We start from the raw sequence: 16,522 nt of genomic DNA on the forward strand, positions 1-16,522 counted from the left end.
AAATAATATTAAATGATCATTTTAAAATTGTTAGTATATCAAATTAAATAATATTAAATACTTTTGAGTGAAAAAATAACCTTCTTCATTTGTTGAGCTCAATTGGTAAAACTAAAATATTTATAAAAATATTAGATTTAATTTTCAAAATATTTTTGATAAAATTGAGTTTTCAGAGGGTGCTGATTGCAAATGAGACTACTTTAAGGGAGGGTGATTGTAAACAGGTGAGAGGATCCTTTTTATTTATTAAAAGAAAAAAGAATACCATGAAATGAGTTTTATTTAGTGAATAAGAATAATATCTAATACTTGTACAGTGATGTGTGGTTTGACGGTAAGTCACATGGGCAAAACCCGGGCAGACCGAAGTTCAAATCTCATTGAGTACATTGACCTGCTGTGGTGGCAGCTAGAGGGGCGGATTCCCCTTTCCTGTGAGTCTGCTCTTGCTAAAATCATAGGAACTTAGTATACCCGACTTGCAGGTGGTTGGTTATGCTCTTGGTGTTATAGTGGCAGCTATGAGGTTTGATCCTTGGTCTCCCATAGATTAGGCCTGGCAGTTACCGATTCACCATGTGCTTAAAAAAAAAGAATAATATCTAATACTTAAGCGAGGTGTTTTTAGTGAGACTTTTTAGAAGTTTTTTAGTGGGTTTTTTTCTAGTCTAATTTCTCTAAAATCTGGCAAGAATTTAGAGAAATCACAAGTTTGATGGGTAATCGTTGCACAATCAAACTGCCCTAGGGGTTTTTCAGGGTGTTGAATCCATACATACAGTCAAAAAACCAGTTTAAATAACACAAATCAAGATTTCACTTCAAATTTTTCCGTCGAATTCAGCACCGAAAAGTCCAAAAAGTCGCACTAAAGACAACTCCATACTTAAGTACCAATTTTGATTTTTTTTAAATAGTTATACATCTTCAACTTAAAAAAAAAATCAATAAATTTATTATAATAAGAAATTCAATCATATTAATTAAATATTTAAAAAATCAAACTTAAAAAATTTAAATTTGCAATTAAAAGTCATATTTTTTATACCAAAGAATCTATATTATATATATATATATATAGATATATCTATATATATATATATATATATATATATATATATATATATATATATATATATAAGTGAAGTTTAAGATTGGTGGTCCTATTGTTGGATGAAAGGATGATTTGCTCAATAATAAGATGTTATCACCATACTTTTATAAAGCTAAATTGAAATAATTTGATTACCCCAAATAATTTCCATCCTAAATCTCTAAAACCCTTAATTTGTTTATAACTTTTTTTTAGTGTCACACAAATAAAAAAAATTGTAACAAAGTGGAACCATCCATATAAGAAACATTGTATTTCAATGACAATAATGGTGCAATATGAAGTGAAATAGATGCCAGAAGTTAAAAGCTATAGTATACACATGTTTCATGATTTAAGGTACCTTTAATTTAAGGATTAAAATGTTAGGTAAAATAAAATTAAGGGTTTGTTTAGTATATTGGCAGTTATTGTCATTGATGTCGAGTCTAGTCATTGATGTCAAGTGCACGGGGAGCTTGTTGAGTTTTCATGTATGATGTTATTGATGTCTTGATTGTTTCTATTAACAATGTGCTAAGCTTATAATGACTTGGTTGTTTGTTGAGTAACCTTTATTTGAAGGCATTTTGTCTACTAGTAACTTTCTCAAAAGCACATGAAAAGTGCTTGTTTAGATATCCCTCCAGATAAATTTCCAGTGGTATATGGAATTTAGTTTAACTCTCCAAGAGTGAAGGAAAATATGAGTTTGAAGTGATGCAATCTAGGCATGGTTTCGATGAGTCATGGTTCCAAATGGCCACTCGATATCTAGCCATTCAGGGGGTTGAGCTGGGCAAATATTGTTTGACAGGTTGGATGGGTAGATAACTGAATTGATCCAAGATCTCAATGCTTATCTGAGCATCTGGGGTGTGGAAGGCACACCAAATAACACATAGCGAATGAAGTTAGATACCAGATTTCCTAGCACCAAATCAGATGTCAACCCCAAATGACATGGCAAGGTGACTTAACAGAGATGATGTGGTAGAGGATATAGTGTGGGTATGCGAACATTGGATCCAACGACGAAGAAATTTTCAATCCAATGGTTCAAATTCACATTATGTGCACAACATGTCCAAAGTTTATGGAAGATGGATTCAATGATTGGGATTGCTCATATCCTACAATCTATATCGATACCGAGCTCACACATGTGTGGTAATTAACGTATAAAATTCACTCTATTTGGTATCCAATGTGATGTGGATCCATGTGGATGATAAGTGACAATGACATGGCAAACAGGTGGTAGAGCGATGATGTCGCAACCACAGGTAGTGACATGTGGCACCCATTTTCAATAGTTTTGGGTGGCCAAATGGACACATGGTAAATGACACGCGGTAGGTGTAATACGATCCTGGATACATGGCATGTCTTGGTTGGTTGGCATAGATGACATGGAAACTAAACTAGGATGATGACAATGCAAGATCAATGGCCTTAATTTGAATTGGGTGCAAAACCTGCACATAGGATACTGTGTGGGTATTCACATGATAGATATAATGATGAAGAAAGACTTGATCCGATGACCCAGATCAACATTGGATGTAGGCATGCATGGAGGTTAATTTGCAGTCTAACATATGATAGATCTGACAACAAAGAATGAACTGATATGATGGCGCAGATCAACATCAGACGGAGACATGTGCAGAGGTTAATGTATAGTTCGACATAAAATAGACCCAATGGTGGAGAAGGAGTTGATCCAACATCCTATACTAACATTAGATACAGAACATACGTGAAGTTATGGACAATATTGGGAGCGATGGATTCAACAACAGTGTGACATTGATGATAGGTGGTAGTGACAGGGCAGTGAATGGCATGAAAATTGGAAGATAGTAACATGGTAATGATGTGGACATGACATGGCACATAATCCATAAGCCATTGGTGCATAACGACACTTTCATTCAGTGGGCTCAATTAACCTCATGTGGTGCCATATTGCATGACAATAAACTGTATAAGGCAAAAGAAATTAGACCCCCCTTTGTTAAAGTTTGGATAGTTTGGGAGCCTCGAAGTGACTTCAATTTTGATTGGATCACATGATCAGAGGGCATTCTTTTGAAAAACAATGGATATTTAACTACACATAATACAAAAATCAAATTCCCCCTCTTGTTAAAGTTCAGATAGTCGGGGGGGTGGAGAGGGGGGCTAATGTGACTTCTTTGTTGTCGGTTATGATATGATCACTAGGCGCAATTTAGAAGTTAGTGGATATTTAACAAATTTGGTGTTCGGTGTTTCAGATGCCTAATTTAGTTGAAGGCTAAGGGACACCAAATATGAAAAAGCCCAAAATAAGAGATATTTGCAAAATTTAAATGACGGGAATGAAAAACTTCTTGCGTTGTCATGATTTAGAAGAATAAAAGGTTGTTGGAGACAATAGAAATTACAGTTATTCATGAGAGGGAGTGATGCTGCATAAATTTATATAAGTCGAGTTTCTGATTGGATAAGTGATTGATGAAAAATAAAGACAGAAAGAGAGACAGTGGGCATGAGAGGACTGAGTAGAGGTTGAAACCACTAAATGTAATAAATATGAAGCAAGTAAGAGATAGATTGTGTAGTAAAGAGATGAGCAGAGGCTGAAATTGGAGATTGGGTGAGATATGAAGTTATTGCGTACAAGAAAACTACAAAAAATAAGGAGATAGACAATGTTGCAAAGAAAATATTAGAGAAGTTGGGTAGAACTAATACTAAAATTGTCTATCAAGGGATTGAAGTCACTTTAGCTAGGTTTCTAAAAATATCAATAGGTCGGTGCTTGCAAATTGTGGGAGTTGGTGCTTCCAACAAGTGAGTGCTTGCAAAGAAAAGAGGGTTGGAGCCTTTTGTAGGTTGGTGCCTACATAACTTGATGTAAGTTGAAGTCGGTGCTTGCATTTACAGTAAAACTAAAAGAATATTTGTGGGTTTCCTCATAAACATCTTGTGTCCAATTCTTTATGTGATTGATGCATTGTTGAATGTTTTTTACTGGCTAAATAATTGTTTAAAATTTACACAATATTGATTCACTCTTGTCTCAATATTATTCTAGCTTCCAACAAATTTATCCACATAATGCTTTATAAGATGTTTGTGGAAGGTGGTCCTCCACACATTAAAATATAAAATTGAATTATTGTATTACATATATAATAACTTAGAAAGAAAGTAAGATTGACTATATAAGTTTTTTATATATATTTTATGGGAAGTGGTATATCAAAATATATTTTAGTGGATAATAGTATTTATTAGTATTTCTTAAAAATTAAAATAATTACACAGAGATAAGATGGTGTAATGTCATGTCTTGTCTTGCCTTGTTAAACATTTTAACTTGGTCAAATTACATTAAAAAAAAAAAAAAAAAAAAAAAAATAGATAAAAAATAATTTTGATTCAATTAAATTACATAAAAATAAAAATAAAAATAAAATAATTATAATTATAAATTATCAAACCAACTTAGATTCATCTTGACTTCGTATTTACCAAGCCCTGAGAGGGATCAAATTTCTTATGGCACAAACATCTTTTAAAGTGAAAAGAGATTTCATACCTCTCATGATCGGAATTAATATACATCTAAAGTTCTTAGTAAAAATAATGAAATTCAATATAAAAAAGACGGTAATGAATTGTATTTCAAAATATTTTATATAGCTTAAATAAAATAAATGTGTTAATATATAATATTGATTATATGAATTGCAAAAATTATATATATATATATAAGACAATAAAATTTAAAAGTAAATATTATAAAGAGTAGTATTAATGTTTTATTTTATTAATTCTGGAGGGTCTTGGATACACGGTGATCAGGTGTTATATTAAGGCACTTCTTGATGTGAAGTCACCCGTTCAATTCCCAGCCCCGATTGGGGTGATATATTCAACATGATGAAGATGTAGTCCGACCAAACTTAAAAAAAATTGTTTTATCCTATTAAATGTTAAATTAGATATAACTACTAAACTTTACATTAAAAGAAATCACATCAACTAAAAAAACTAGAAATTTTGAATATAAATTTAACCTATCATAATATTATGTTTATTTGAAAAGTGAATATTGTAATTAATGATATTAAAAAATTACAATGTTTAATGTTATGAGTAAGTAAATATTTATATAAAAAGTATATAATGAGTGAGATGGGTGATTCTTTTTGTTTTGAATTTTGTATTGACATATATTTAAAAAAAATAAAAATAGAATATTTTCTAAATAAAAAAATATTGTTTATATTAAAAAAACAAAAATAAATATATATGTTTAGATAATTTTAAATAAAACTATTATAACTTAGTATGAAAGAGATGCGATAAAAATATTTCATTCTCATTCTTTACTATAAATAAAAAAATTCAATGCTCATGTAAAGTAACTTAATTTTCAAACAACGTTAAAGAAAAAACTGTATATTTTCACTTTTTAGTATGAGGAAGATGTGTGGTTATTATACTTCTTAAAAATAATTCAATGTAGGAATTATATAAACTATTTGAATATCAATGTTAACTAAATTATTTCAACATCAACTTCATATAAATGCATATATATAAAAACAAAAAAATTTGAAAAACTTATGTGTGTAATAATAATAATAAATATTGAAATGTTTAAATAAGAAAGTAACTGAAAATTAAAAAATTCTATTACTTTCTAATAAGATGAGAGATGTGTAAATTATTCAACTTTTAATTTAAATTAATATACTACATTTAATAATATTAACAATAATAAAAGAAAATCAATGTGAGTTATAAATAAAATATATAAATTAATATACTGCATTTAAAAATATTAACCATTAAAAAAAAATCAATGTGAGTTATAAATAAAATATATCAATACACAAAATAAAATAATATTAATGTATCAAATATATCAAAATAGTATAATTTATAATATTAAAATGTTAAAAAATATATTTCTAATGTTAAAATTAGTGATCAACAAAAAAAAATGTCAGCATATGACTTGCCTTTTACTGATGTGACGTTATCACTAAAGTTTCAAGATGGGAGGACCCATTTTTGTTTAGTCACAATCCTATATTGCAAATAATCCTCCTTGGTGGGGGCTCCTCAACGAAAAGAAGATGCCGCCCGTACGCCTGGCCTTTCATTTTACCTTTTTCGTACGCCTTGCCTTTTACTTTACCTTTTTCTTTTTTCTGAAAATGAAGATACAATACCATACCATTACACACAGACACGACCAGCCATCGAATCCCGTTTGCCTATATTAATTTCGCTACCTCTATCTGCTTCCAATCCATCTCCCTGATATTTCCCTCTGCCTCACAGGTTCTCTTAGCCAACCCTTTTTGTATACAAAATATATTCTCTGCTTCAATCTCCCAGTCCTCTTCGCTTACCCTTTTTCATATTTCAGCACATTCTCTGCGTCAACCATCGCCATGGACCAGATTGGAACCTCCGTTGCAGCGGACGCCATTAACAAGCTGATTGTGGCTCGACTCATTCAACAAATAGATGATGTTATTCACCTAGATCGAAACCGTGGGGTTCTGCGAGCTAAGTTGGAAAGTATGAAGGTTCTTTTACAAGATATTTCGAATAGCTACCAATATCAGCAGAGGACACCGCCCGAGTCCATCCGACAATGTTTGGAGAGGGCGCTTGGTGAGATTGGAGAGGCGAGAAGCCTCATCGATAGGTCCGACCTGCGGCAACGGTGTGTGAATTGCATCTTCTGCAAGCCCAGCATCTCGAGACAGATTAGAGAGTGGAATTCGAGATTTGATGAGCTCCGTCGAGAGCTTCAAACTCTCTTTTCAATATTTGCAAACGCCCAGCAAGTTGGCTCATCCTCAGCACAACCGCAGGCAAAGGAGTTACTGCAACCCCAGCCACAATGGGATATTGTAGGGATGGACATTCAATCTGCAGAGGCGCAGTTGCAGACATGGCTAACGGAAGCTTCACAAGATTGCAAAATTGGCGTGTACGGCATGGCCGGGGTGGGAAAGACCACTTTGCTCAAATCCGTGCACAACTTCTACAAGGTGAGTGACGTCTTTGATGTTGTGATTTGGGTCACGGTCTCTCAAGACTACAAAATTTGGGTATTGCAGCGTCATATTGCAACGGCGCTCAAATTAGACCTTGCCAGCATTTCTGATCAAGACACTGATACCCTGAAGGCGATGCTGTCTGCAAGTCTCATTAAGAAGAAATTTCTTTTGATGTTAGACGATGTGTGGCATCCATTGGATCTGCAACAAGAATTAGGTGTTGCATTTGGGGCTGACAAAGGTAGCAGAGTAGTATTATCTACACGCAGCAGAGATTTAGCGTTAGCAGAGGCAGGCAAATCCATAGAAGTGAAACCCTTGTCCACTGAGGATGGGTGGACATTGTTTGAGAGCGTAGCTTTCAAAAGTGGTCATGTTCCAGAGGATTTGAAGGAGTGTGCCAGAAAAGTCTCGGACGAGTGCGACGGTTTGCCGTTGGCCATAACCGTAGTGGGCGCAGCAATGAGAGCCAAGGCAGCAGTAGTAGAGGAATGGAATTCTTGTTTGTCTATGATGAGGAGCGCAGATCATTCTTTTCCTGATACACATCCCCGTGTAGACCAACAACTCTATCGAAGATTAAGATGGAGCTACGACGACCTGGCCACCACTCCATCCTTGCAGAGCTGTTTCCTCTACTGTGCTATGTATCCAGAAGATGAGCAAATTGATGTGGAGAAATTGGTGTTCATGTGGATTGCCGAAGGGTTTATTAAGACCAAAGACATGCAGCTCGGGTACAGGTATGTAAAGCTTCTCATAGATCGTGGTTTGTTTCAGAATCATAGTTTTGAAAAGCAGAGCAACGACATAATTGTCAACAAACCTGTGAATGTCTGGAAAAGGAGGCGTGTAACAGTGCACGATGTGATTAGGGATATGGCAATCTACATTGCGGAGAAGGAAGAACATTATTTATGCCGTTCAGGCCAACAGCTCCAAGATTTCCCACACAGTGAGATAGAGGCCGAATGCAGAAGAATATCACTCCGCCGTAATGAAATTGAATCTCTGCCAAACGATTTCAGGCTATGCCCAAAACTTGTGACTTTGCTCTTATCCCAAAATACATTATCTTGTAATGTTCCCCAAAGCTTTCTTTCGAACCTCACCTCTTTGAAGGTTCTAGATCTCTCCCGCACCCGTATAGAGTCAGTGCCAACATCTCTAACACAACTTGAATTACTCGTGTATCTCGATTTGAGTGACACTGCCATCAAGGAATTGCCTGAAGCCCTAGGTCAGCTTGCACAACTCCAATATCTTAATTTATGGAATTGCTATGAAATTGGTATCACTGCCGTCTAGCATAGGAAAGCTCAAACAACTTCAATACATGGATCTATGGGTTTGCCCCAAATTAGTATTACCACCCCAGCTTTCTCAAGTCACTTCATTGAGAAGACTAGCTTTGGCTATTGGTTTCAATAATAATTCTTTCATTATTGGTAACTGGTCAGAAATGAAGCATTTAGTTTTATCACATGAAACGGAAACTGATCTTCCTCAGGACATACAGAATATGAAAGAGTTGCAGAGCTTCTGGTTAAACGGTATGGAGGGCTAAATTTGCCAAATTCAATAGATAAGCTTCATCAACTTGAAAGGTTAGATTTGCGCAATGTTCTGAACTGGAGGAGCTCCCTTCACTGGAAAGGTTGCCAAATTTAAAATTTTTAAAATTAGATGAATGTAATAAGGTGAAGAATTTAGGGATAGGGAATTCCAGAGATCCCGGTGCATTTCCAATGTTAGAGATGTTGGTTTTAAAAAGAATGCCGGAGCTGCAAAGTTTGACAGGGCCATCATGTGAGGGAGGTGCGTTGAAAGAAGGAACACTTCTCAAGCTTCGTGTCCTCAAGATTGTTGATTGTTGGCATTAAGGAAATTGCCGAGGGGTATTGAGAAGTTACCCAACTTAATAGCATTATACGGTGAAGAAGAATGGTGGGAAAATATGATCTGGGAAGATAATGATATGAAAAGATGCCTAGACAAAATATTTATTAAAAGGAGATTTAAGATTTAAGTGTAATTTTCATTCCGAGTGTAATGATGTAAATAAAGTACTAGCCATAAAATGCATTGAAACCTTGTGTATTCCCTTTTATACTGTGGAAAAATATTTTATCCATGATTTGAGTTTAAATTAAATATTTTTTCAGATGTAATGGAAAAGAATAATATTAAATGCCTTAAACTATTATTTTTTTTACTTTTAAATTTAATTACTTTATCATATTTTTTATAATAATAATGTTAATGTTCATTTTTTAAATTATATATTATTTTTAGTTAAATTATATATATAATTTGAAATTTATTTAATTTTATTTTAAAAATATTATTTTTTTAATTACTTTTTAAAAATTTTAAGAAAAAAGATTTGCATTATAAATATGTGGGATCTTTCTTTATAGTTGATAAATTTTAAATTAAGGTTAATTTAAACTGATATTTTATTTGTTTATCATTTCAAATTAAATGATATTAAATGGTTCATTTAAATTTATTATTATATCGAATTATAGAATATTGAATAATTTTGAGTGGGGTAAAATAATTTGTTAAACTCAATTGATAAGATTAAAATATTTATAAAATATTAAATTTAATTTTCAATTTTTTTTATAAGATTCAATTTCATAGTTTATTAACTCATAAAATTACCATATTTTTAAGAGGTGAAGAGGTGGTGGTTGCAAAGGGGTAAATTTTAAATTAAGGTTAATTTAAACTGATATTTTATTTGTTTATTATTTCAAACTAAATGATATTAAATGGTTTATTTAAATTTATTATTATATTTAATTATAGAATATTGAATAATTTTGAGTGGGGAAAATAATTCGTTAAACTCAATTGATAAGACTAAAATATTTATAAAGATTTTAAATTTAATTTTCAAAACATTTTTTATAAGATTCAATTCCATAGTTTATTAAATCATAAAATTACCATATTTTTAAAAGGTGAAGAGGTGGTGGTTGCAAAGCGGTGAGAGGATTGCTTTTTATCTTGAAATGAGTTTTTTTTAGGGAATAGGAATAATATCTAATGATCATGTAAAAATATTGATTTTTTTTTTTTTTTTTTAAATTAAATATTTTAAGTTTAAGAAAAAACAACAAATTTATTATAACAAGAAATTCAATAATATTGATTAAAATATTTGAACAGTTAAATTGAAAAAAAATATAATTTAAGATATTATATTTTTAATCAAAAGTCATTTTTTAAAAAGTTTTTATATTCTAGTAGTGTAGTATTAGTGAGATCAATTCATTTTTTAAATGAGAAAACTATTTAGCCACACTTAAAATAATATTACCAAAATTATGCAAAATTAGATTTAAATAATTTAATTCTCCAAAAATAACTTATGTCATAAATTTTTATCATAACATACCATATAAATGTAAAACTATCATTTTATATTAACATCAAGTTTTCTTTGTGAAAAATATTAGTTGTCACCCAAAGAGTCCTAATAGAATGGCACCATATGTGGAAAAATCATTGTATTTGAGTGACAACATGGTGCAAGATGAAACAAGTTAAAAGATGTCTTGCACACATGTTATTTATTGCACCTTTAATTAATGGTTAAAACATTGGGAAAAACAAAATTAAGAGTTATTCACATAAAGCTTTATATAAAGTTTATAGAATGTGGTTCTCCACATATTAAAATATAAAGTTGAATTATTGTCTTAGATAATAGTAAAATATAAAATTGAATTATTCTATTTGATCATAATAATCTATATGAAAATAAGATTGAGTGTATAAGTTTTTATTTAAATTTTATGCAAAGTGGTATATCAAAATATAACTTATATGTTATTTAATTAGTTTTAAGTGATACTAATATTTATTATTATTCATAAAAATATAGAATAATTAATATAATGATAAAATTTGATATAAGAAAGGTATTGATTAATTATCATTATTATTATTTTTAAATTAATATTTGTATTGTTTTAGAATATCATAAATTTAAAATATATTAGTCAATCACACAACCACGGTTTTTCATAGGCGTTTTCAATCTGCCTCGAGGGAAATGATCTATTTGTAATCACCTATGAAATAAGTATATTGTCCAAAAACTTATCATGTTCACCAAAACACGCCTAACTACTACAATATTGTAATACAAAAAATTGTCATTAAACATTCCAACCATTCAAGAGTCTGAAGAAATAACATGTGTTGGGTCTTTGGCGCTAGATCTTCGAGGAGTAGAAGGGTTGAACTCACATTGAAGGCGACTCTCTAAATATGCTAGCCTTGCATCCAGTCTTTGCAAGCAAAATAATTGATTTCAATGAGCACGTTCAATGTCTTCTAAAGTAGTAATGTCACACCTTTCCTCTTATTTTTTCCTTTAATACCCTTGCTTAACAAAGTATTCATTTGCTAGTGAAGAAATATGGAATTGAGGTATTGTTTCTTCCCCTGATAAGACCAAGGTAAAAAACCCAGTGAGAAACATCGTCTAAAGTCTCTGTATCTTAAAAAGCTTGGTGGTCCATATTAACAAGGGACTCAAGGTTACATATCTTGTTGCGGGTTTTAGGAGGGACAACAAAATAGAAAGTGTATGCAATTGTGTGCACTTGTTATTGTGCGTGATTTCGGCCCTAGGGGCCATGACCACACCCTCCCTTGTGGCTACGAATATGTTGTCATGACATATTGCATAGAAGGGTCACACTCTATGACCGCTTGCAAAGCTTAACTATGGCATGGGGATGGAAGTAAAGTCAAACCAAATCAATCTAATAGAGGAATGCAACAAACAATCGTTAGAACACCAACACGAGACGAGATAATTGTCAAATAGAGGAATAGAAAAATCGCCACAAACCAGGGGTGACTTCAAACTATTGGCTTCATGCCATCCCCAAGAGACCAAAACCACACAAAAAAATAATACCTAGACAATAAAGACCAACTAAATGATTACCATATAAATTGATAATACCGGTGAAGGAAAATAGAATTACCCTTGTTAGGAAAATCGTTGTAGATTCAAAGCTTGGATGTTGAAGTGTTGGAGGAGGTGTAAATGACCCAACAACTTGAAAACCACTCCACTTCCAACAACCAACTTTTGCAATACCATCAATTGTCCACTCCTGCTCTGTACCCCTATTTTCCCCTTCCTCAAAGTCAGGCTTATACCCAAGCAAATTGAGAATACCTTGCAGCTAAAGGTTCAATCATTCCTGCTCACACCAGAAGGAAACATAGTAGAATTTAGCAATGTGTACTTCAAGAAATCCATGTTTGCCTCTACAAAACTATCAATTTCCCTTATTGATCCCTCCTGCAGCAGGGACACAGGATTTTCTTTTTTTACTCTAAGACCCTATCACTATGCCTAAATATAGGAGTGAATTGTCGTGTGCCATGTTAATTACATGCAGACGGTTCACATGCTTGTGCATGGAGGGGGTTGGCCACACTAACCCCTTCATTAATGATGCTCTCATCGATGGGGTGGTGGGCTTTCCCCACAAACCTTCGATCTACAATGTTATCCACCCTCGTCGAGGAAGGCATTGATTAATTAAATTTTAAAGTATTTTGTATAATTTAAATGAAGTAGATGTCTTACAAATATAATATTGACTAGTATAATCATATAAATTAAATGGTTGATAAATAATGATAGGCATCAATCCATGGTAAACATCAAAACACTTACCCAATGATACATCTCACATTGCCTAGATTTTAAAAAAATCATAAAAATTAACTAACTTATAACTTTATTTTAATAAATTTATTATTTTTTATTAATTATAAAAGGAATTAATATATGAGTTAAACATATATACATATTAAAAACATATAATAATATTCTTAACTATGGATATTCACCATCATTTTAGCATGAAAATTTTAACCTGTAAATAAATTTTCTTACAATGAATAATAATACTTATTTTTTAATAATGTGGTTAACATTAAAACATTTTTCCCCATATTATTAATATAGTTGAGAATTTGGAACTGTGGAATTTCTTCTCATTTTATATATTGATATGTTGTAGAATATGGAGTCTTAATATAATGCACACATGGATAATATGTTTGTGTAATTTGTGTGTAAATTTACATGGACAATATGAATACAATAATTGAAATTATATCATCATAGATCCATCTAAATTATATAAGTTTTGCATTTTAATTTTCTCTTGCACTTGTGTTATAGCATCATTCAACACTCTTGTAGACCTGATTCTCTTTTATGGCCCTGGGCAATCCCTTTTCTATGCAGACTTGACTTTATACTAAAAAACAGAGTCTCAAAATTCATACTTGACTCTACCCATACTAAATCACATACATACGTTGTTCCCATAACACTATACCCACGTATACCTTTTAAAATATGAAAAAATAAATTAAAATGTTATTTTTCGGGCGCGGTTTATGGGTTTCACTGAGAGCCCACCTACAGGAGCCTATAACCTAACTAAAATAACCAATTTGAGGTGGTATATATACACCCCTTGGGTAGGACTAATTGATACAAGAAGAAGGATATTGACATTACTCTGGATTTTTCCTAGATCAAGTTTTCTTTTCTCGTGCCTCTTGCACTCCCAATATCTGTGAAACATTGGTTTCCTTTGCATAGATGCTCAACATCCTTATCTAGAACCTACTTGCACTTATTAGGGAGGTTTTCTTCATGGCTCAGGCTAGACAAATCAAGAGGAAGGCTTTTTTGGTGCCTTTGGCCTGGATTATGTTGTATTTTTACTATAGTTATTGCTTTTAATCAAGAAAGAAACTCATGTATTATTCCTAATATATGTTGTCATATTATGAATGATAGTTTATATGTTTATATATGATGATCTAACATATTACGAAGCTTATCCACCAATAGTGGTTTCCAATCTGGACGCAGTGAGGCGAATTGATGAAGTGTTTTCGATGCAAGTAGGACTCGATGGGTGGGCTAGGGTAAAACCCATTCTCGCAGACCCTGGTTCTACGATGGATGTCTTCCTGTGGGTTTATACCTGAGCTTGGTGTTTAAGTGCTTACAGGGTTTTAATGCGACCTTCCTTTGTTGCTTCCCTACTTTTATTTTGACCCCTCCTATTCTCATAGTTTTGGGAAGAGGCCGGTTAATTTCCCATTTCTGCTAAGCGGAGTCTTTGTTTTAACAACTACTTCCCCAGGGTATTTTACTCGTTTTTTCACTAACAGAGTTTGGGAACGGCTGTGGTTTTCCTTGTGTTTTACGTCCGATCTTTTTCGAGGCGGTTAAGGGAGATTTTTCTGTGGCGGTGGTCAGGTTATTAAAGCACCTTTCATTTTCTCCAAGGGTTTTTTGAAGACTTCACAAAGGTTAGCACCTGTTGTAGGTTAGCATGGGTTTCTTAGAAAAGTAACGACCACTCATACGCTTTTGGGTATATGCATAGAGGAGGAGTTGCTCGACTACTCCTCCGACAGCTTGGCCCTAACTGATATCTAGGTTGAAGACAAACACATGTCAAGGGTGGGGAAGGAACCAGAAATAACTCGACTACTGGAAGGGTAGGTACTTGATCTCTCCTCTTTAATGGATAACATGGAGGTAACCCTCCAGGGTTTGGTTTTCTCCCAACCGACTTCAGCAGTCTCGGAGGGTTATTTAGGTCTGGGAAAGGGTACATAGTCTCCTTTTCTTACCATTCTGTCTCCTTCGGAGTTCCAATACTGGTCTCATGCACATCAGAGTTCAGAAGAGCTTCTGAGCAGAGTGGGGGATCCGTTGATTGGGGTTTGTGGGACGAATCAGGTAGTACAGGGGCCACAACTTCCATCCTTCAGTTTGTTTGGGTTTGATTCCGAGGGTTTGACGCATCCAAACATTGCCTCTATTGCTCACTCCTCAGGTTTCTTCGACAGAATTTTTAGGCTGGACACAGGACCTGAAAAAAATCGGACCTCTAACACTGACGAAAACCCTCAGACCGATGGCACTCCTTTAAGTTCACAACCCAAAATAGGGGGAAATAAAGATCAAAGCTCTCTAAGATTCAATATCATGATAGGCTCCTGGTGTTCGGGGTTGGGATTAGTATGGCATAGGCTGCCTTAATGGAGAGTATAGTTCTGGTGGGCAAGGTCCATGGCAGGAATTATGCACCAGCTCACCTTAGAAAAATGGACTATGGAAGTTTGGGCAAACCTGATGGCTCAGCTGCTGGCAGTCATCACTCTATCTTGGGGCTAGTTTGCACTCATATTCCTACTTCCAGAGCCGGTGGATTGAGTATTAACCTGGTACTTGCATATTGAAATAACTCTTGTTCTGTTAAAATGATGGTCACTACAGTTTGATCCGAAGAAGGAAAAGTTGGGTGCGGGACTAATCTTGGTCCGCCTACTAGGCCTCCCTCTCCAATTCTTGGTGGAGGACATCTTCTGGTGCATTGACGACGACTTGGGCATGTATTTGGATCATGACAGGGCTTATCAAGGCACTGGCTGCATGGATATAGTCATAATTCTGGTATACTTAGACACCAGGGATGGTCTGGTGGAGAGTTACCGCTTACAGATGGGAGAGATTATCAAGAGGCAGATATTGGACTATGAGGGTATCCCAATTCGCTGTAGGAGGTGCCACGAGGTAGGGAATTTATACAAATATTTCCATCTACTCCTTAGGAATCAACCAGACCCTCTGAAGTCGTTAGTTTCGGCGAGCACCCAAACGTCGGAGGTGGATTTCCATTCTCCAACGGACCCACCTGGGAAACCCAGGCCGCGTCAAGATGGTTTGGGGGTGATGTCAACTCAACTAGAATTCAGGACCATCGTGCCTCTAGTCACTAGAGCCTGTCCCAAAGAATCCGCACAATTCTCAGGTACTCTTCCTCCCTCCCCCCTATCTTCACATGATTTTATGTTATCTTGTCGTGCATCTGCATCTATGGTTATGTCAGGAATGGGCTTTGAGATAAGAAAAATATGTTCTGTAAATTTTCTTGTGATATCTTCTCCCCCTCAGGCCCTCTGCTCTCCCCCCTCCATTATGCAAGAGGCCCTTCAGCAGCTCGAGCTCTAGTGGTTCTCACTGCTACAATTTGTGATCCCTTCCTACCTCTCAGACCTCCTCTTTCGGCCAGGAAGAGGACCCCCTCCCTGCTTTACCCTTGAAGCCCCCTGGGGGCAGACAATCTCATTTATCCAAAGTCATCAAGAGGGATGGCATTGAGGTTGCTTCAGCCATTCAGACTCCTATTGATCGGGTCCTTAGAGAAAAGGATAACCCAACAAAGGTTACCCTATGAAGTGCCTCTCTTTCAACTGCAAGGCA

At 34.2% G+C, this 16,522-nt stretch overlaps 1 protein-coding gene across 1 annotated transcript; it reads left to right on the forward strand.

The window, feature by feature from the left end:
* The first annotated feature begins 6,558 nt into the window (after positions 1 to 6,558).
* Positions 6,559 to 8,484, forward strand: LOC149148837 (putative disease resistance protein At5g63020). The gene has a single exon (XM_089442288.1). It carries the CDS (start codon positions 6,559 to 6,561, stop codon positions 8,482 to 8,484), a length of 1,926 nt encoding a protein of 641 aa, XP_089298414.1.
* The last annotated feature ends 8,038 nt before the right edge of the window (positions 8,485 to 16,522 follow it).

The sequence above is a fragment of the Pinus tabuliformis genome, chromosome 9 (assembly GCF_031772625.1).
Source record: "Pinus tabuliformis cultivar Carrire ecotype Pingquan chromosome 9, CPIR1, whole genome shotgun sequence".
NCBI classification, from domain to species: Eukaryota; Viridiplantae; Streptophyta; class Pinopsida; order Pinales; family Pinaceae; genus Pinus; species Pinus tabuliformis.

Coding starts and splice junctions, on each gene's coding strand:
- LOC149148837 (XM_089442288.1), top strand. CDS start 6,559: ATGGACCAGATTGGAACCTCCGTTGCAGCGGACGCCATTAACAAGCTG.